The sequence below is a fragment of the Hemicordylus capensis genome, chromosome 1, assembly GCF_027244095.1.
Source record: "Hemicordylus capensis ecotype Gifberg chromosome 1, rHemCap1.1.pri, whole genome shotgun sequence".
Classification (NCBI taxonomy): Eukaryota; Metazoa; Chordata; class Lepidosauria; order Squamata; family Cordylidae; genus Hemicordylus; species Hemicordylus capensis.
In genome coordinates this window covers 381,392,908-381,415,118 of record NC_069657.1, presented here as the reverse complement: position 1 = coordinate 381,415,118, position 22,211 = coordinate 381,392,908, and the positions used below count along the sequence as shown (strand labels likewise).

The 22,211-nt window shown below is 43.4% G+C and overlaps 1 protein-coding gene across 3 annotated transcripts in view; it reads left to right on the top strand.

The window, feature by feature from the left end:
- ARID4B (AT-rich interaction domain 4B) overlaps positions 1–22,211 on the top strand; it is a 198,303-nt gene that overhangs the window by 127,468 nt on the left and 48,624 nt on the right. For all 3 annotated transcript variants that reach the window (XM_053299581.1, XM_053299573.1, XM_053299591.1), the window contains exons 14-16: positions 5,130–5,227; positions 7,300–7,555; positions 16,400–16,563. In XM_053299581.1, coding sequence (XP_053155556.1) covers positions 5,130–5,227; positions 7,300–7,555; positions 16,400–16,563 — 518 coding nt within the window. The remainder of the gene's footprint in view (positions 1–5,129; positions 5,228–7,299; positions 7,556–16,399; positions 16,564–22,211) is intronic.

Genomic DNA, 22,211 nt, shown 5'->3' with positions numbered 1-22,211 from the left:
AGGAAACACATGACAGCTTGCCAAATAGGTCAAATGATGGTAAGGGGGATAGCACACACCAACGCCAGGTGAGGGACTCGATGTATAGGTGTCTATGTACCAATGCCAGAAGCCTCCAAGCTAAGATGGGTGAGCTGGAGTTCTTGTTTACTAATGAAAACATAGATATAAAGGGTGTAACGGAAGCTTGGTAGAATGGTGAGAACCAGTGAATATGGTTATTCCTGGGTATAAAATTTACAGAGGGAGCAGAGAGGGGAGGATTGGGGGAGGAGTAGCACTATACATCAAAGAAGGGATAGTTTCAGATAAGCTACAAAAACTAGGTGGACAGGAGTCCTTCACAGAATCATTATGGGTAACATTACGAGGACTGAAACGAAATGTGTTACTAGGAACATGCTATTGCTTTCTGGATCATAACACTGAGAGTAACCTGGAGTTGGAGAAGCAAATAAGAGAGGTGTCAAAGAGAGACAGGGCAGAGGCCTAAATATGCTAAATTACTGTGCCTTAGAACAGTTAGTTGCAGAACAAACCAGAGAAATGGTGACCTGGGACTTAATCCTGATTGGTGCCCAGGACTTGGTACGAGATGTCCGAGTTGCAGAACCATTAGGTGGCAGTGACCATAGTGTGATCCATTTCAGCATATTTGCAGGTGGAGAATTGTCAAGGAAGCCCAACACAAATGTGTTGGACTTCAGAAGAGGAAACTTCTCAAAAACAAGGGGACTGGTAAAAGTCAGGAGGGTCAAATAACTCCAGAAAGCATGGAACTTTTATTTAAAACCACAGTACTAGAAGCACAATTGGAATGTATACCATGAAGGAGGAAAGGTACCATCAATTTCAGGAGGATGCCAGCATAGTTAACAAGTAGAGTCAGGGAAGCTGTACAAGGGAGGAAGACTTCCTTCAGAAAATGGAAGTCCTGCCCAAATGAAGAGAACAGGAAGGAACAAACTCTGGCAAAAGAAATGCAAGGACACAATAAGGGATGCAAAAAGAGAGTTTTAGGAGCATAGAGCTAGGAGTGTCAAGGGAAAAACAAAAACTTCTTTAAATATACCAGAAGTAGAAAACCCACCAGGGAGGTGGTTGGCCCCTTAGATGATGAGAGTGTGAAAGGGATTATTGAGGATAAGGAAACTGCAGAGAAGCGGAATAAGTGCTTTGCATCTGTCTTCATGGCGGAGGATACTGACCATATACCCGCTCCGGAAATGAGCTTTTCAGGTTTAGCGGCTGAAGAACTGGGCCATTTTGAGGTGACAAGGGAAGGTGTGCTAAACTGTCCTGAAAAACTAAACATTAACAAATCTCCAGGGCCATATGGCATCTACTCAAGAATTCTGAAGGAAATCAAATGTGAAAATGCTGATCTCCTAGCAAAAATATGTAACTTGTCCCTACAATCAGGCTCTGTACCTGAGAACTGGAAAGTATCCAATGTGATTCCTATTTTCAAAAAGGGATCCAGGGGTATTCAGGAAATTTCACACTGGTCAGCTTAACTTTGGTGCTGGGTAAATAGAGGGAAAGCATACTTAAGGACAAAATTGTTAAAATATTTAGAAGAAAAGGCCTTGCTGAAAGGGAACCAGCATGACTTCTGCAAGGGAAAGTCTTGTCTCACTAACCTTTTCTTGACTGACACTCTCAGTCAACAAGCAAGTGGATAAAGGTGATCTGGTTGACATAGTATACTTGGACTTCCAAAAAGTTTTTGATAAAGTTCCCCACCAAAGGCTCTTAAGTAAACTTAGCAGTCATGGGATAAGGGGACAAGTTCATGTGTGGATCGGTAAATGGTTGAAGGACAGGAAACAAAGGGTAGATATAAATGGAGAGTTTTCACAGTGGTAAGAAGTGGGGTCCCCCAGAGATCGTTCCTAGGACCAGTGCTCTTTAGCTTGTTCATAAGTGATCTAGAAGTTGGGGTAGGCAGAGAAGTGGCCAAACTTGCAGATGACACAACTATTTAGAGTAGTGAAATCCACAACAGATTGCGAGGAGCTGCAAAAAGATCTCTCCAAACTGGGGGAGCAGGCAACAAAATGGCAAATGCAGTTCAATGTAAGCAAGTGCATATTGGAGCAAAAAACCCCAACTTCACATATGCATTGATGGGATCTGAGCTGTCAGTGACTGACCAAGAGAGAGTTCTTGGGGTCATAGTGGACACCTCATTGAAAGTGTTGAATCAGTGTGCGGCAGCTGTGAAAAAGGCTAATTCCATCCTAGGAATCATTAGGAAGGGGATTGAAAATAAAAATGCTAATATTATAATGACCTTATACAAATCTATGGTGCAGCCACATCTGGAGTACTGCGTACAGCTTTGGTCACCCTATCTTAAGGATGACATTGTAGAACCTGAAAAGGTTCAGAAGAGGGCAACCAAGATGATCAGGGGCCTGGAGCACCTTCCTTATGAGGCAAGGCTACAGCATCTGGGGCTCTTTACCTTGGAAAAGAGGCAACTAAGGAGAGACATGATCAAGGTGTATAAAATTATGCTTGGAGTGGAGAGGGTGGACAGAGAGAAATTTTTCTCGATCTTTCACAGCACTAGAACCAGGGGTCACTGCATGAAACGGAAGGTCGGGAGATTTAGGACCAACAAGAAGAAGTACTTTTTCACAAAGTGCACAATTAATCTATGGAATTCTTTGCCATGGGATGTGGTGATGGCCACCAGTTTGGATGTCCTTAAAAAGTGCTTAGACAGATTCATGGAGGTCAGGTCTATCAATGGCTACTAGTCTGGTGGCTGTGGGCCATCTCCAGCCTCAGTAGCATGATTCCTCTCAATACCAGTTGCACAGGAGCAACAGCAGGAGAGAGGGCATTCACATACCTCTTGCCTGTGGGCTCTCCAGAGTCATCTGGTGGGCTACTGTGTGAAACAGGATGCTAGACTAGATAGGCCTCGGGCCTGATCCAGCAGGGCTGTTCTTATGTTCGTGCTGGAATCTCTTATGGGGAAGCTAATCAGTGTATTCCTTATCCAGACTATGAAGTTATGGTTTTCAGTGTATGGAAGTATTAGGAGGGCTTTATGTATTGTTTTTATTCCCTGTAAGCACAAGAAAAGCTTGGAATTTAGTAAAGCATGCAGAATTTAGCTTCCTGAGATAAACATTCATTTTTAGCCTACTTTCCAGTTGGCTTATGAGATCACCCGGCATTCTGTTTGTGTGTTTGTGTCCCTGTGTCCCCTACCACCACTGCCTCAACTTCGCAGTGCCTGGACCAATATGAACCAAATCGGGTACAGTTGTAGGGACACATCAGGACTCCTCAATGGCGTAGTTTGTGATGATGTCTCCCACCCCGATCCAAGATTGTGAAAGCATAAACTTTTGAGGCGCAAGTTTACTAACCGGAGGACTGTCTAACCAATTTGAACCAAATTTGGAACAGCTGTAGTGCGTGACACACAGGGACTCCTCAATGGTGCAATTTGTAATGATGACATCCACCCTGATCTAAGATGGCAGACACATGAACATTTGAGGAGCAAGTGGTCTAAACTGGTGGACCTCGATTTGTACCAAATGTAGTCCAAATGTAGAGGCAGTGAAAGGAAAGTAGGCTGATTAGTTCTTACTAGAACAACTTGTTTATTTCTTTTTTTAAAAGGCTATCCTTGTAATAACAAAAATGGACTTCAAGATTGTGGACAGCAATTTATGGTATATAATGCAATTAATCTGCGAGATATGGAAAGAAATTCCCAGTAATGTTGTTAAAATTATTGAACAAGTAGGAGTTCAAATGAACATCCTACTTGTTCTAGTTTGGTGGGAAAATAGTTGTAATTTCCTTAAAAAATCATTCCTGGATTGAATTTTTCTTAGCTCTTTCTGCTCATCAAATATAAAATAAGTGAGCATTGTGGATTGCATATAACCCCTGAGGATTTTCATGTCACTCTTGCAACCTTTTACTCTTGCGCACAGAAATTATGCCTGTTCATGTACACACTTAATGAAAAGGTAGTACTTAAAAGGCTAGTAGAATTTCTCACATAAGTTTTTGAACTGTATTAGAATAAGGGACTGTATCCTGATTTTTTAAGTGTAAGGCTTTGTAGTAGGACAACTCCAGATGGCTTTTCTTGGTTGTATAACACAGTTGATGAGATGGGACTTGCTACACTACATCTATGGAAATAATAATCTGCAAATTAACAATAACCTTTGGGAAAAGGGTATCTCAAGTATGGTTCAAAGTGAGAGTAATGTACTATATATTAACACACACTTGCATCTCAGTGAAACCATGCTGCTTCCATAACATATGAAGCAAGTCTCCCATGGAGGTGATAATTGTAGAAGCAGCAAACTTGCACTAAGTGATATATAAAAAGCTAAAGTGCATTTCTACTGTGTATTATCATCAGCCTCTTAATGACATCACAAGTAAGGCTAGTTTTTATAAGACTAGTCTGAAATGAGCGCTCACTTCTTCCGCAGCGCTACAAGGGTAGAAGGACAGCCCTCACGGAGCAGCTGGAGCCTAGCTGTGTTGAAGCCTTGCTGCTCAGCCAGCAGAGCGGGAAGGGGGAAGTGATTTTTGCTTCTCTCCTCTCCGTTCAAAAGCCTTCTTTTTTTTTTTTTTTTTTTGTGGGCACGAATATGCCCCAAAGGATATGCATCCCTCAGGGATATATTCCTGACAACAAAAAGGGCTTTTGGAGGGAGGAAAAGAAGTTATAATTGCTTCCCACTTCCACCCATGCTGAGCTCTGGAGCAAGACATCAACACAGCTGGGCCCCACCTATTTATTAAGTAGGCATTCTCCCCTCCACTGCAGTAGAGAGAATGAATGGGGAAGATCATTTAGGTATAACCCAGTATATGCAGGTGAGTTGAGTGTGGGGATGGAAGCAAATCTACAAACATTCAAGCTTTGTGGGATTGAAATTTCCTGATGTGCAATTGTAATGTGATAGAAAAGAAAATACTGTTGTTTGGACAAGGAATGTATTCTGTACATCTCAATATTTTTTGCTGCCATTTAGATCTTTTTATTTCTAAATAAATTGTTTATTTAGTCATTGGTGCAGAATCATTAATTTAAGCAACTTTTAAAAATTGAGGCAATTTTCATTCTATAGATTGAAAGTGGAGCAGTTTGGAAGCAAGTGTATCAGGATCTTGGGATCCCTGTCTTGAACTCTGCTGCTGGATATAATGTTAAATGTGCTTACAAAAAGTAAGTAAATCTGCATGTGTGACATTTTAGTTCTTTATTTTGGAATACATATGTATTCCCTTCTATAACTGTCATCATAAAAAGAAAAAGAAAATCTTTTGCCATAGTGGAAATGAAATGAAATCATAGGAAGCTGCTTTATGAGATGAGTCAAACCACTGGTCCATCTAGCGCAGTATTGTTTTTACTCACTGACAGTGACTCTCCAAGATTTCAGGCAAGTCTTGCCTGGAGATGCAAGAGATTGGACTTGGGACCTTCTTCATGCAAAGCAGATGCTCTACCACTGAGCTACAGCTCCATCCTATGAAATGCTGTTGCACTTCCATATTTTAAAAATCTATACACATTCCTAGGATACGATTGCTTTAAAGGTGCCATCCCAAGCATATTTACCTGAAAGCAATTAAATCATTGTGCACACTGAATAATATTTCAGGTGTGCAATAGCAGAGGAGCAGTTTTCACCAATCCTCCCTCCCTCCCTTCTGCAATCCTTTGTGCTTCCTGAAAATACATTCCTGAGGATCCTGCAGCCCTCAGGAACATTTTTCCGGAGGCCCAGAGAACTGCAGAAGAAAGGTAGGGTCAGTGAAAAACCACCCCTTACCCCAGGACATTCCTGCAATGTTATTTGGCATGTGCAACATTAGTCTGGATGTCAGCCATTGTTTTTAACTCCATTTTAGCTGTTTCGTGGCATGCATTGTAACTAATTTTTGCCACCAAACAAGCCACCAAGGATCACTTGGTGGCGACCCAAAACTGGGCCTTCTCCAGGGATCTGGAACACACTCCCAAATGAAATCAGAATCTCCCTGTCTCTGGTTGTTTTTAAACAACTTTTGAAAACACACCTGCTTTATCAGGCTTTTAGTTTGTGATGTTTCAAAGTTTGAAAGTTTTGTTTAATGGTAATTTAAAAACTGTTTTATAGGACTACTAGATTTTAGTTCCTGTTTGTTTAAATTGTAAACCACCCTGAGATTCTATACAGGGCATTATAAAAATATAACAAAAACAATTTTTTTCCGAATCGTCCTCTGTTTCTGCATAGACTCAGAGAATGCTGTTTGCAGTTGCAAATTGTATTTTAAATATGTTTGGAATATTATTAAAAGTTACTCCTGATGTTCCATGTTACTAGGCTGATCAAACCTTAGAAATGTCCACAAATGGCTTGTGCACAGGCTGGTGGGGCAGGGAGCGGTTCCCTTAAGCAGTCAGTAAGGAGCTACTTACTTGCTCATTCCCACCCCGCGCTTTTCTGGGCATGGTGCCTATTCCCCAACCAGCCACACAGTAGGGCTGTGCATTGAACTGTTTGGCACGCCATTCTTGGACCGCCAAACTGCTTCTGGCAATTGGCATTAGAACCAGTTTGGAGGGGGCAAGGGGTCGCTATAAGAGGTAGTGAAGGCGCTGCCTACCTGCCAGTCCCCCCTGTCGCTCTTCTGCCGCTGGTGCTCTTCCAAAAAGCATGCATACAGGGCTGCAGCATGCTTCCTTGCAGCCGGGATCAGCATCAGCACGCAAATGGCCAACGGGCATGTGCATGGCACGCATGCACGTTGGCCATCTGTGTGGCGACCCTTAAAGTGACCCCTGTCCTCCTGGGAGTGCACGGAACTGGTTCCATGCACATCACTACCACATGGGGCTGCAGTGCTGTCCCCTGCAGCCCCCATGCAGCGTTGGCATGAACACACACAGGCCATGTCTGTGTCAACACCATGTGGAGGCTGGAGGGTTGGGGACCAAATAACGTGCCCAGAAAAGAGGCGGGGCAGGGACGAGCAGGTAAGGAGCTCCTTAAAGGAATTGCTCCCTGCTCCATCAAGCCATCTTGAACTCCGTCACCCTAGCTGGTTAGGCACTTCACAGAGGAGGCACCGAATCGTGCTTTATAAAACAACTTAACCTTTTTGGCAGTTACAAGGAATGAGAATTATTCAACTGGCAACAAGTTTTTTCCACAATCTTAAAGCATTTTTGTTGAGCAGATTAATATATGTATTTGTCTCAGAAGGCAAAGTAATGCTGACTGACCTTTGTACATTGCTGTCTTTTAGATATCTTTATGGCTTTGAAGAGTACTGCACATCAGCTAATATTGAATTTAAAATGGCATTGCCAGAGAAAATAGCAAGCAAGTCCTGTAAGGACCATGAGAAAGATGTGAAAAAGCATGAAGAAGCTGAGCACAATGTAAAAGAAATAAAGGTAGAACCTGAACAAAAAGATGATGTAATAGCAGTTATGAACCAACAAGTAAAACCAATTGAGAATGAGAATGAAAGAAAAGAAAATGATAAATCCTCTTTTTTGGTAAGTCCTGTTATAATTGATTGTGCTAATTATAAACTATGCCATTGTGTTTTATTAAATTAAGTTGTGTAAAAGCTTAAATCAAGTTGGTGGGTGGTATTGTCTGTTAAAACCCATATAGTAACTTATATTCTAGCCTTTAGAGATTATTAATTGTTTTTACTACATTTCTCAAATTGTTAATGGGAATACAGTCTATTATGCACCAGATTTACCTCTGGAGGATCTACAAGGCAAAATATTTGTGGATGCCCTGTAGAATTCTGGGCAAAGCACAGAAAATGCTCTATTTAGAAATAATATCTGGAATCTATATACACAGCCTTTTCATCATTAACCATGTTGGCTTTTAACAAAGTTTCTAAACTAGTTTCAGATCTTGGTCTCAAACTTTGGTTTAAAGCAAATCACTGGTTTGAGAGGGGAGATTGGGGCAGAGGGAGCACAAGAGCCCAATCACTCCAGTTAGGAGGCTGGCAATGGGGCTCCATAGAGTTCTGTGCAGTATACAGCAGAATATGGATTTAACTATAGAAGACACATTTACTTGGATGGAAACCTGTTGATTTCAATAGAACTTAAGTAAACATGCTTAAATTGCTATACTTTCTTCATGTGTATTTTGGATGTGATACAGAAAGCCCTGAAGCTGCATACCAGTACATTTTGTTTTTCCTAACATAACTTCCTGAGTTTCAGGAGCTGCTTGGCAAGTGGCATATGAGGCTACTGTTAAGGAGAGAAAAATATTCAGATTACTGTTGCACTATCATATTGTGAGAAGTTAACATGCCTCTACACAGTTTGAGGTGCTCTACACAGTTTGTTGTGCTACCTCTAGCAGAATATCTTCTCCAGGATATATATAAGATCGTCCAGTGTATCGCACAATATGTACAACCTGTCAACATCTGCTGATTCAAGAACTAGAGGTTCCTTTCTTTGCATAAGTCATTTATGCTATATACAACAGCATTATGCTAGTGCTACACTGATCTGGATGTAGGTCAGTGCTTTGGAAAGACTACTGCAGATGTGGAGCTTGTCATGTGGTCTTGTGGATGCCATGGAGGCATCCATGGATCATGTTGAACATTAGAGCTCAGTTCTACTGCTATTACCTCTTGCCAAAACAATCTGGAATGGGTTGATTGCACAAATGCTAACATATATTTCCCTCAAAATGTAAATTGCATTTTTGTTTGGGGTTATTGCTCATGTAACGAGTATGTGTTTGTTACATGCAGAAAGTCCAAGATCCACTTTTGATATTTCTAGTAGACAATTTTCAGGTATCAGAACTGGGAAAGATCTTTGCTTGATACTTCTGCAAGCCATTGATACAGTATTTACCTGAATCCAAGACTTGTTTCCCCCCCCTAAGTTCCCTGATGTTAGCAATAAGGGGGTCATCTTAAATTCAGTGTCCTCTTCCTTTCATTATAACCTGTATTTAATCTGTATTTTTAAAAAGGGGTCGTCTTCTATTCAGGTAAATAGAGTAGTCAGAATAGACAATACTGAGTTAAAGAACCGATCATGTGACTTGGAATAAGCCAGCTGTATTCTGTTGAGTTCTGTTCAATTTAAAAACATTTTTCCTTATCCCATTGGAAGAGCTAGATTTAAACTTTTTTACATTTGAAATAATTTGAAGTCAGAATTAGATCTCCTAAACTTTACAGTTACTATTTTTGTTACTGACTGACACCCAGACTAATGCTACACTGGCATAATGGAGGAGGAATAATTTTAATATGTTTTTTCTTCCATGGCTTGAAGGGTGCAAGACACTCTTAAGAAAATATTTGCATTTTAGAATGATGAATGAAATATTTGCAAAGCATTGCTTTTAAAATAATGCTGCTTCTCATTCACTACGGTAGGATATCAGGTCCAAGATTCAAAAGCATGGAATTGCTACCATGTTTAACTATATTACTTCAAAAAGCACTTCTAATTGTTGCAGAACATATTCAAGTATTTGATCTAGGCACATAAAATGGGACCTTCCAGGGGCAATGTCAGGGATCAGGCACAGGCCCACACTCATTGAAAGGCCAACCCAACCTCTGAAGCTGGGTTATTTTTCTATGTTAACTTCTTTGAGAACTTTAGATCTGGATCGTGATCCATTGGAATCCCTAAGAATAGGTTCGGCACCTGTGCAGGAATCTCATGGCTGAATGCTATAGCTCCGCAAGGTGCCCAAACCCTGCCTCATATGCTCAGTGCAGACGTTATTAAAAGGCAGGTGGGATGCCATTCCCCTTAGTTCCTTTTCGACTCCTGTAGCAATGATACCTTGTCACTGCAGCTCCTCGATTGAATCAGTTCCTTAGAAAAGAGTTCTGAAGCTTTAAAACAAAAATAAAAAACTAGTTATTCCTCAGACTCAGGTTTCCTTTTGACTATTCTTAATTCTTAACAGACTGTTTGACAGACCTTTTGGTTTTCACTTGGATTACAGATACGGACTGTCTATTCTCAATGGACTGAAAAGAAATTGTTTGAGCATTGTGCTGATTGCAGGGCTAAGCTTCCTTCTCAAGAGAAGCATAATTCTTGTCTAATTTGCTTGGGGGAAAACATTATGGTTACATGTAAAATATGTAATTTTCCAAGCAAACAAGAAGAAATTGGGCACTGAGGTTGCATGCAACTCTATATGATGACGTCCTGAATCCCTCGCCCTCAACATCGAAGCCAGCCACATCCTCAACATCAAAGTTGATATCAGCTTTGGTGTCGAGGACTGTAACACCTAAACAGTCTAAACCCTCAGCATCTACCTCGTCCTTCAAATCTCCGAAGGGCTCACCCCCATGGCATAAGGAGAGGAAAAGGCTTGACTCTTCAACTGATTACTCCGAAGCACCGGTACCTAAAAAACATAGGAGCCATGAGTCCATGTCGAGGGAGTCTCCCTCTCCATCTGGGCTGCAGAGCATGTTCCTTAATCCCAAGTTGGGATCAGTTCCCAGACCTCCGACACTGAGCCTCGGTGTCATGGCCTTCAACGCCGATCCCATTGATACTGAGGCCTTCAACATCCAATGCAAGACTGTTGGCATCGACTACACTACGTCCAGTAACAATCTCTCCTGCCGTGACGCCGATTCCATCAGTGCCGATGGATCAGTGTGCAGAGCCTCCTATTTCTTTGCCAAGAAATCGACATAAGGAGCTTTCACCAAAATTGGACACGCTGATTATCACAGCAGCGAAGTAAGTGACTCCTTGATGCTGAGAGACTTTGTCTCCTCCAGTGGTCAATGCTGACGTCAACACCAAACCTCTTGACGCTGGCCTAGACCCATCCATGACTACAGATTGTGGAAGGCTCAACAATCGAAGTGTGTGAAACTGCCTTCTACCACTTTCACGCTTTCTACCACCTTGCCAAATTCCTTACCTCTGTGTACTTTGGCAGTGGGTGATGCCCCAACAGAGGGGTGTGTGTGCGCGCGCAGGGGGTGGGGTGGGGTGGGGGGGAGAAATGTCTTACAATAACATCCACCACACAGACCAGTGTGTCCCCAACTGTTACTTTTGGAAACAAGCTTCTTATGATAATTACTACCACACAAACTCAGTCTTTGCATCTTGGTACACAGAAGACTACTACAACTCAGACTCAAAAAACAACCCTCTCCACTAAGGTTCCTGCTGATCTTCACATGCCTACTTCTTACCTCCATCATCTGGGGAAGAGCATAATGGTTTGTCTGACTTTGAGTCAGGCCCTGAGGGTGTAGAGTCAGACAGTCCACCTCAATATGTACTGCTTGTAACTCCTGTCTCTCCGACCGAAGAATGGAAAGCATATAATCTACTGGTGAAGACAATAGCAGAGGCCGTAGGACTGGACCTTAAGGTACAATCCGCCACTTTGATGATCCTGTTTATAATTTCATGGCTGCCTGACAGGCTGCACAACCAGTGTCCCTGCCACTGTTACCAGTAATTTCCCGTGTACAGAAAATGGCATGGGAAGTTACCCTTACTTCTGTGCCCACTTCAAAGCAATTAGAAGGCCTCTACAGAGTTCAGGAGAAAGAAAATATGTACCTGTTGAAACACCCAGTCCTGAACTCCTTGGTTATTGATTTCACAACAGCAACAAAAACTGCAAGGCGACACACCACACTTGCAGATACAGAAGGGAGGAAATTGGATGTTATGGGGAGGAAAGTTTATACGACAGTTTGCCTCCCAGTGAAAATAGAGAACTATTATGACTGCATGGCAAAATACAACCACTCCCTTTGGGAAAATCTGCAACAAGATTTAGACAAATTGACACCTGAGGAGTTCAAGGAGCGCTTCTCAGACACCATGGCTAAGTCCATTGCCCTAACTAGGCAGCAGCTAAACACTGCCAGAGATCTTATGGAGACAGAGTCGAGGTCTATGACCACCACCATCTCTTTGTGTAGAGATGTTTGGCTCCGTTTTTCTTTGCTCCAGTCTTACATGAAGGATAAAATTGAAGGGCTGCCCTTCAATGGTAAAGGCCTATTCCGCAAAGAGACTGACGAAACAATGGAAAAAATTCCAAATACACTGCAAAATCATTTACGGCACCATCTACTTCCACTTATACTCTCTCTAAGTTCAGGTCCTTTTCCAAACAAAGGACAAATTACCCAACAGCAGGATTGAAGGGACTTCAGGAAACAATATCAACCCTACAACAAGCGGTCCTTCTCTCTCATAAGAATAAAAACAACACGTAACAAATAGGCTGAGGCCCAGAAACAGCATCTTTGAAAGCTCAGTAAGTCCACCAATACACTAACAACTCGTTGCCTATTCCATCTTAATGGCACGTCACCTACCACCACAAACTGCCCAAACCATCAAACTGGCAAGCCATGCCCCTGCATGGCACCACATAACATCGGACCTTTGGGTCCTCAAAATAATATCCATGGGATAGATAGAGTTCACGACCCTGCCAGTTTTCACAGGGGTGCACTTCACTCAAGTCACATCGCCTCTGATGGAAGAAGTAAAGGAATTGTTGGAGATGGGTGCCATTACCCTGTATGGTGGACAAGGAGAAAGGACAGATTCTACTCACAATATTTTCAGATCCCAAAAGGGATGGAGGGATATGTCCCATTATGGACTTGCACCCATTGAACAAATTTGTGTAAAAAAGTTCAGGATGATAGCTTTGCAAGACGTACTACTATACCAGGTATGGTGGCTTGAAACACTGGATTTAAAGGACGCTTATTTCCACATAGGCATCAGAGAGGATCACCGAAAGTACCTTTGGTTCACTGTGGGTGAGTCAGTATTCCAGTACAGGGTATTGCCCTTTGGACTACCAACAGCACCATGAGTTTTCATGAAGTAAATGGCAGTGATTGTGGCTCATCTAAGGACCAAAGGGAAAACAATATTCCTTTAACTTGACAATTGGCTGATAGCATCAGAAGGGAGATAAAGGTTAAATTCTCAAACATCGTATGTATTATACCTTCTCCACAACCTAGGGATATGAGTACATTGGAAAAAATCTCACTTAGAACCAGTGAAGTCCATAAACTTCATAGGAGCATTATTAAACACAGAGACAAAGCGAGCATACTTACCAACAGAGCGGTTCCAAGCCATCAAGGATTTAGTTCTCAAATTCCAGGCTCAGCTGAACCAACATGTCTTCTGGGTCCAATGCCCTCTGAGTCTTATGGCTTCCTGCAGTTCAACAGTAGTTAAACACATTTAAAGATGAAGAAGCTGCAACTTTGGTTCCTTTCAGTCTTTTGCTCCAATGTGGACAATCAATAACTTCTCAATATTTCATCCCCCATTCTTCAGTCACTTGGTTGGTGGATGGATCCAAACAACCTCCTCCCAAAACCCAACTCCATCAGTGTGGGTTGCCACAGATGCATCCCTAGGCAGTTGGGGTGCACACTGCAATGGCCATCAAGGACAGGGACAGTGGACTATGCCACAGAGACACCTGCACATCAACTTCTTGAAACTCATGGCAGTGTTCATGGGGGTGAAGGCCCTCTTACCTCTCCTGAGGGGTCAGGTAGTCCAATTGTGACTCGACAACATGACTGCCATTGCTTATATGCACTATGTTGAGATCCTTATGCACTCTGAGCCTTCAACTGTGGCACAGATGAATTCTGAACCAGATTCACCCTATTGCTATCCACATAAAATGCACAGACAGTGTGCTTGCGGACAGCCTCAGTTGGACATTTGCTCACCAGCAGCAACATGAGTGGGAGATCCTGAGTGAACCTGACACCAATATTCAAAGCACGGTCTTGTCCTATGGTAGACCTGTTTCCTACATCGCTGAATGCCAAGTGTAAGACGACCCTCAGTCCCTGGGGGATGTTTTCCCCCAAGGATCCTCAGTCCCTGGGGGATAGACTGGTCCAAGGGGATCCTCTACATGTATCTACCACAACCTTTAATAGGCAGGGTAGTAGCCAAATTACTTGCCAGACAGGTATCATGCATTCTAATAACACCATGGTGGCCCTGCCAGTCTTGGTTTCCATTGATACTCAAACTATTGCAACTGGTACCGACAGCTTCCACAGTACCTAGATCTCCTGTGTCGGGACATGGGACAAATCCTACATCTGGACATAGCCACACTGTTCTTCACAGCATGGCAGATAGGCTTCTGGGGAGAAAAAAATCCTACTAAATCAGAGAAAACCATCCACTAGACTGAATTATTGCTTATGCAAGGGCCAATGGTTTCTGTCCACTCCAAGCCTCTGTCAGGGACATGCATCTTGCTGCTGTATCCTCTAAACATCCCGGATGGGATGGAAAGTCTCTATTTATACATCCAGATTGCAAGGGATTCTTGAAAGGATTGACTAATTTACTAGAGAGATGTAGTGGTTCTTCCCCTCTCAGGCACTGTATTTTTTATTTTATGATGTTGAATTTTAGTTATGTTTTATATTGGTTTTATTGTAACCCTCTCTGAGACCTTTGGGTATATGGTGGGCTAGAAATATGAATGAATGAATGAATGAATGAATGAATGAATGAATGAATAAATAAATAAATAAATAAATAAATTATATCTTCCAATCAGGCAACTGATAGCCCAGTGGAGCATATTGTTAGTACTCTCAGTATTGCCTTTAGAGCCAGTGTGCTCAGCTCCACTTAAACTAGTGACATTAATAACTTCATTCCTAATAGCAATTACCGCAGCACGTAGAGTGAGTGAGCTGACAACTCTGCACATTGATGCGCCATATACAAGATTCTTCCCGGATAAAATCGTGATGTGAATGGACCATATGTTCTTGCCAGAAATAGTCACCGACTTTCAGCTGAACCAGGATATTTGTATTACCCACAATTTTCAGAGACTCTTCCACCTCTCTGGAAAAGGCAATGCATACACTTGACATGTGTAGGTCTCTCTTATATTACCTAAACCAGACAAAATCATTCAGATTAACCAAATGCTTGTTTGTCTCCTACAAGGGGACAGCAAAAGGGAACTGTGTATCAAGACAACGCCTTTCACATTGGCTTATGTAACTTATAATGCTGACATAGAAATCTAAATCCATCAGGGCTCATTCCACTTGAGCCTATACTGCTTCAGCGGCCCACTTATCTGGCATAACTTTCAAGGACATTTGCTAAGCGATAACCTGTTTTTTGAACTGCCTCTTTGTAAAGCACTATGCCATTGACCTGCAGCAGAAGCTAACTTTGGGAGAAGTATGTTTAAAAGGGTATTAAAATAACTACAGCACCCTCCTCAGGGAGCTAACTAAACACTCATTCTTATGGATTCCAACAGATCATGATCCAGATAAACAGGTTGTTTACCTGTAACTGATGATCTGGTAGTGATCCATTGACATCCAAAAGTCCCTCCCAATCCTCCTCACTGCAGTAGCTTGAATGTGCATTGTTTTAATATTCGATAGAGAACTCACCATATTATTCTTCAGTGGATGATCGTCTATGTAGGCGGTCATCCAGGAACTGAGGGGAATGACGTTCTGCCCACCTTTTAATAATGTCTACACTGAGCGTGTAAGGCGGAGCATGGGCACCCCAAGGAGCTACAGCATTCGGCCACGAGGTTCCTGCACAGGCGCGGAACCCATTCTTATGGATTTCAATGGATCACTACCAGATCATTGGTTACAGGTAAGCAACCTGTTTTGAAGAGCAGTATATGAATTGTAGTAGTATTGTTTGCTGCTGCCCAGTAAGCCTCTCCATTGGGCTCTGGCTTTTAGGGTGAGGGTACGCAACACTAGATAATCTTCTCAGGATCTGCACCATTTTAAATTTTCCATTCCATGTGCAGTGATGGGCACAGTGGACACTCGTCCTTCAATGTTGCCCATGAGGGACAGGACATGGACATCTTAAAATGATGCAGTTGCTGAAAGAAGCATCTGCTGCTGACACCACTGCCACCGCCCACCATTGCCCAGTAAGCCAGGACCCAATGGGGATGTTTGCCTGGCAGTTGTGAATAGTAGTGGATGCTCCTCCTTCAGTGCTTCCAGTGATGTTGAAGAAGGAGTGTCTTTCTGCTCCCCTTTTCACTCATTATGTTGCCTGGGAAAGGAAAAAGGAAAGCAGATGGATTTTGTCTGCTCCTCTTTCCCCAGTGACTTGGCACCAAGCAGGGGGCGGGGGGCAGCAATGCGCAGACACCCTGTGGGGGATGGGGGCCCAGCACATTATGAAGAGCTTGCCCGAAGCTTTGCTCTTGAGCCTCCTGGATCCTGGTGCCACCACCTGAAGTCCGCTATGCAAAGTTTCTTTAATTATTGTGAGATAAATAAATGTTTGTTTGTTTTTTAGGGAAACAAAAAGGTTTTTCAAGAATGTCACTCTGACCAGGAAAAGGAATTACGAATAATGAAAGCAGAAGATGAAACCAATGTGGAATGTAAAGAAGATGAGAAGAATAAAGACTTGGAAAATCAGAACACCAGTTTAGAAGCTGAAGAGAAAGAAAAATCAAAGTAAGAGACTTTATTTTCAGTTAAACTGTATGAGGGAAGCAATAGTGCGTTTCAAATCAGAGTTGGCATTGATCACTGAAAGATATGTATTTTTAAATTTTTAACTGTCTTAGTGACAGAAAGGATGAGGTCCTAACATTCCCATCAGGAGAAACTGTTGTATTTGTGGGGTTCATTCTGAAAACAATTTGCCTATCTGTCCAGTTTGCATTTAGCCTTGTTTTAAAAGTTATAGAAATTGTGTAAAAAAAGTATTATTTTGCCTTCTGATTAAAGAAGATTACTAGAATAAAGAGGAAAAGATTAAATTAAATTAAATTAAATTAAATTAAATTAAATTGAAGTTTCAGAAAAATGCATTTGGAATAACTAACATTAATAAGTTGAGAGACATGGTGGGTCAGTGAACTTTGGGAAGCTGTTACAAAAGTATATAGATTGTATATAGTTTTGCAATTGCTTCTTTTGCAGTATATACTTTTGCAGTAGTATGGGCTGACTGATGAAATAAAGAATGTGTTGAGGTCAGCAGAGAAAAGAGAGAGTGTATGGATGTAATGATTTATTAGAAACTAGGGATATGCAAATTGATTCAGGTACAAATCAATTTGTACCTGAATCTAGCTGATTCAGGGGATTTGGAGACAAAACAAATCACCCATGTGGTCCATTGGCTAGATTCAGATCCAAATCGAATAGTGTCTGATTCAAAATGACTCACAATTCTGATCCCTCCTGTTAATTTCCCCAGATTCCCAGCTTTCTTTTTTTTTAAAAAAAAAAGCTAAGCTCTAGCCCTTGTAGAATTGGAGTTATGGAGCAAAGTGTGTGGTCACTATTTTTCAAGTGTTTGGATTCTTTGGTGGATAATAACTTTTCCTCAATGAATCTCTATGAGGATTCATTACACACCTTCATTTCTTCATTTTGACTATCTTTTGGACAGTGGAACATAGGAACATAGGAAGCTGCCATATACTGAGTCAGACCATTGGTCTATCTAGCTCAGTATTGCCTTCACAGACTGGCAGCGGCTTCTCTAAGGTTGCAGGCAGGAATCTCTCTCAGTCCTATCTTGGAGATGCCAGAAAGAGAACTTGGAACCTTCTGATGCTCTTCCCAGAGCGGCTCCATCCCCTGAGGAGAATCTCTTACAGTGCTCACACTTCTAGTCTCCCATTCATTTGTAACCAGGGTGAACCCTACTTAACTAAGGGGACAAGTCATGCTTGCTACCACAAGACCAGCTCTCCTCCCATGACAGTGCCAACTGTCAACTGCCATGTGCCAACTACACCCCACTCCCGCCCACAAGACAGTGGGGTACTACTCAGTTTCTGTGTTTATGTTCTAGGGGTTGTTTTTTTTCAAGTGTTTAGGCTCTTTGATGTCTAATAATCTTTCCTCATAATGAATCTCTATGAGGATTCATTACACACCAAAGAGTCTAAACACCTCAAACATTCCTAAATTATAAACTGAGTACCCAGTGGCTTGTAGGTTGGGGGGTAGTTGGAACATGGGATGCCACTAATTCCCCACCTGCAAAGCAGTGGGGTCAAAATGAACAGAAGAAATGAAGGTGTGTAATGAAGACAGAAAAGAATCTAAACACTTCAAAAATACCTAAAAATAGAGTACCCCAGTGTGTGTGTGTGGGGGGGGGGGGTGCGTTTGTAGTTGACACATGGCAGTTGACAGTTGGCACTGTCCAGTGATAGTCAAAATGAACAGAAGAAACAAAGGCATATAATGAATCCTCATAGGGATTCATTATGAGGAAAAGTTATTAGTCACTAAAGAATCTAAACATTTCAATAATCCTAAAAATTAAAATGAGTACCCCACTGCCTTGCAGGTGGTGGGGAGAGTGTAGTTGGCACATGGCAGTTGACAGTTGTCACTGTCCAATGACAGTCAAAATGAACAGAAGAAATGAAGGTGTGCAATGAATCCTCATAGGGATTCATTATGAGGAAAAGTTATTATACACCAAAGAATCTGAACACTTGAAAAATAATGACTGCATATTTTGCTCCATAACTCCACTTCTTCAACGTGATCTCTGTCTTTTACACCAATGGGCTATGCGCCTGCTCAGAGACCTCGTCGGAACCTAACAAGCTCAATTTTCCTGCTCTGGGTGGGAACCCCTCCCCCAGCTGCTATATGCGGCTGCCCCACTCCTCATCCCCTCGTCTTTTGTCATCCACACTTCAGTCTACATTGTGGAATCTGCAGCTTGGCAACAAGTAGGATCAGAGTCTATCCCCTTGTTGTTTTTTCGTGCTTTCTTTTATTTCTTATTTCACGTAGTTGCATTTTTCGTTCTTAGCGTTTTGTTTGCGGTTTTTTCCCTTCTCTGGAGCCCCGATTCCAGCTGGGATGGGGAGCAGTGGCTGGCCAGCCTTCAGCATTTATGCCCGGCATGACGAACTTCAAGAAGTGTGTTTGTTGCGGATCTAAGATCCCTTCCCCCGATACTCATACCGAGTGTCTCTGTGCCTGGGGAAATCCTACATTGTCAAGACCTGTCTTCACTGCCAGAAGTTTATGAAACAGGCTCGCAAAAATAGGGCTATTCGCCTGCACGCAGCCCTGTGGGACCTGGCCTCAATTCCTTGGAAGCCTTATCTTTGAAGAAGTCAATGAAAATGGCTTCTTCGGCTCAGTCGTACTGCTCTGAATCCACCTCCATAGGAGCAGAAATCTTGGTCTCGATACCGGTCTCGATGCCTCCTGTCATCATTCCCTCAATATCGAGCACCCCACCGCAGTCCATAACATCAGATCCGTCTCTGAACCCTTCGATATTGAAACCTAAGACGAAGAAGAAAGAGAAGTTGCCCTGTGATTTACCAGCGGGTCAACCCCCTATTCTGAAGAAGAAGAAGATAGCCTTGGTTTCTGCGTCGGAGGGCCCTTGGGCCAAGAAGCCTAACTTGGACTCTCCTCTAACCGGGAAATGGTTGGAATTGGCTCTGGATCGTGTGCGCCCATCTAGAGAACTATCTGTGGAGATGGATGAGCAGGAGTGCGTTTCATCGGGAGGTGAAGCATATTCGCCAAGCAGGCCTGTTCCAGAGCATCATGGCTGCCTTGATGTCGTTCACCTGTCCACCGACATCAGGAGCGCATCTCTCCTGGCGATCAAAGCTCCCGTTGGGAATCTGAAGACCGCTCCTTGAGCTATAGACGTGGTCAGGACTGGGATTGTCGAGAATCACTTTACACAGATCGATATTGTGTGTCAGAGCACCACTCTCCTTTGAACGAGGTGGCACCCTGTTATGATGCTTGGCTTTGGGACAAGTTCTTATGCTCGCTACCAGTGGGACTCTCATTTGGACTACTCAGACTATGTTCGGCCTCGATACGGCCCTTGATGCCCTGATGGCTCCACGTATGGGAAACCAGGGACTGCTCGAGAGTGGTGTGAACCTTTCTCTCACTCTGAAGGGAGACCATGTTCCCGCTCCCCACAACGCTCTCTTCGAGATCTAATTGAGCGTCGTGATTCGCCCCCCAGGGCTCCTGTTCCACAGTAGGCCTTGATGTCGGCCCCGATGCTGCCAACGGAACTTTCCACCTCGGTACCGACTGATAAAAGCAAGCTGGAACTCCCTACATTCTCACCGGCTGCGGCCCAAGACTTGTCGGCTCCTCCTGAATCGGAGTATGAGAGTGATGCTAGTTCCTCGGACTCAGAGGGTGTTTCCCAGGGCTCTTCTCCCCTGGACATACCGTCTGATTCCAAGCCTGTTCTCCATCGGAGGATCTAAAACAATATTCCGCATATGTGGCACGCATGGCGTCAGCGCTGGGCGTGAGTATCAGTACCCAACAGAAAGGGGAATTGGACCCTTTGTCCAGTCTTATAGATGTGGACGCCGAGGTACCAGCAGCCCTACCCCTTAACCTGGCCTGGTTGGGGGTCATGCGGGGCCATTGGAAGAAACCGGCAACTGTCCCAACCCAATAGACGCCTGGAAAATTTCTGTAGGGTGCAATTACAGGATGAGATGGCTTTCTTGAAGAATCATCCTGCCCCTAATTCCATCATTGTAGAAGCGTCCCTACAGAAGACTAGGGGTCACAGCCTGTCAACACCGGGTGACAAGAAGGGCAGAAAACTAAACTCTTTTGGGAGAAGGCTTTATTTGGCCTCGGCTCTCCACCTAAGATTAGCTAACTATCAGGCCTACAATGCCCAATATAACCACTTTCTGTGAGAGAAAGTGGCCATCTTTTTGGATCTGCTACTGCAAGACAAGCACAATATGGCTAAGGCATTCCTTTGGGAGGCAATCCAGGTTACTAAACAGGAACTCTGCTCAGCCAGACACTCGGTGAAATGTGCGGCCAAGGTGATGGCTACGTCAGTGGCTCTCAGGCAGCACGCCTGGTTGCGTTCCTCTAGACTGACCTACGAGGCCCGCGCTAGAGTCAAGGACCTCCCCTTCAAAGGTTCTACCCTGTTTGCAGAACAGACTGCAGATTACATGCTTCAGAAGATTCAGAAGTTGCGGAGTACGGCAAGGTCCATGTCCTATCCTTCGCCGACACTTAAGCAGCAGAAACCTTCCAGGTGGTCCTCTTATCAACAGAAGGCTCCTTCCCAACAGCAGTCTCCTTCTGAACGTTCCTTTTGTGGCAACAAGTACCAGCCCAGATACAAACCAGGCTCCCAATCTAACAATCCCACCTTTCAAAAACAGTGCCTGAGTCCTTTCCTAAAGAAACAATGACTCGGAGACCTTTTGGACTCGCCTGGCCCCATTCTCAGCCGAATGGGACGAGGTTACCGCAGACCAGTGGGTCTTCATGGTCATACATCTGCGTTACACCCTTGAGTTTGAGGGTATGCCACCCGTGTCAGGGATCGTGAGTATCCCATATACTTTGGAATTGGCCCAGGAGGTCTGCGCTCCCCTGTCGAAGGACGTGATAAACCTTTCACAAATCCGGAGAGTCCCAGCTTCTATTCCCGGTACTTTATTGTGCCAAAACTGGACGAAGGTCGGAATCCAATACTGGACCCCGGGGCCCTAAACAGACACTTGGTCTACAGGTGTTTTCGGATGCTGTTGATACCGACAATACTGGCCATCCTAGAAAAGGACATGTGGATGGTCTCCTTAGATTTGAAGGACACGTACTATCAGGTCTCAATCCGTCCTTCGCATCAATGCTTCCTATGTTTTCAGATGGGGGGATCCCCTATCAATTCAAGGTCTTGCCATTTGGTCTCACAACGGCACCCAAGGGTTTTAGGAAATGTCTGGCCCTGGTGGTGGCTTTCCTACAGGAAAAGGGTCTGCAGGTCCTACCATACTTGGACGATTGGCTCATTCTTGCAAATACCAGACAAGCGGTTCTGGGCAACCTGAGGGTGGTCGTAGATACCCTGCAAGGTTTGGGTTTCCAAATCAATTTCAAGAAACCTCAGTTGGAACCCGCCCGCAGGATATGCTTCATAGGGCTGATTTTCGATACAACCATAGAGGAGGTTTTCTTTCTGGACGATCGGATATCTACTCTCCGGGGATTGTCCTCCAAATTTCTGGCAGGGGGTCTGCAGACTATGCAGTCAGTGCAGCGTTTTTTGGGGCACATGGCAGCCACCACTTATGTACTGCCTTTGGCAC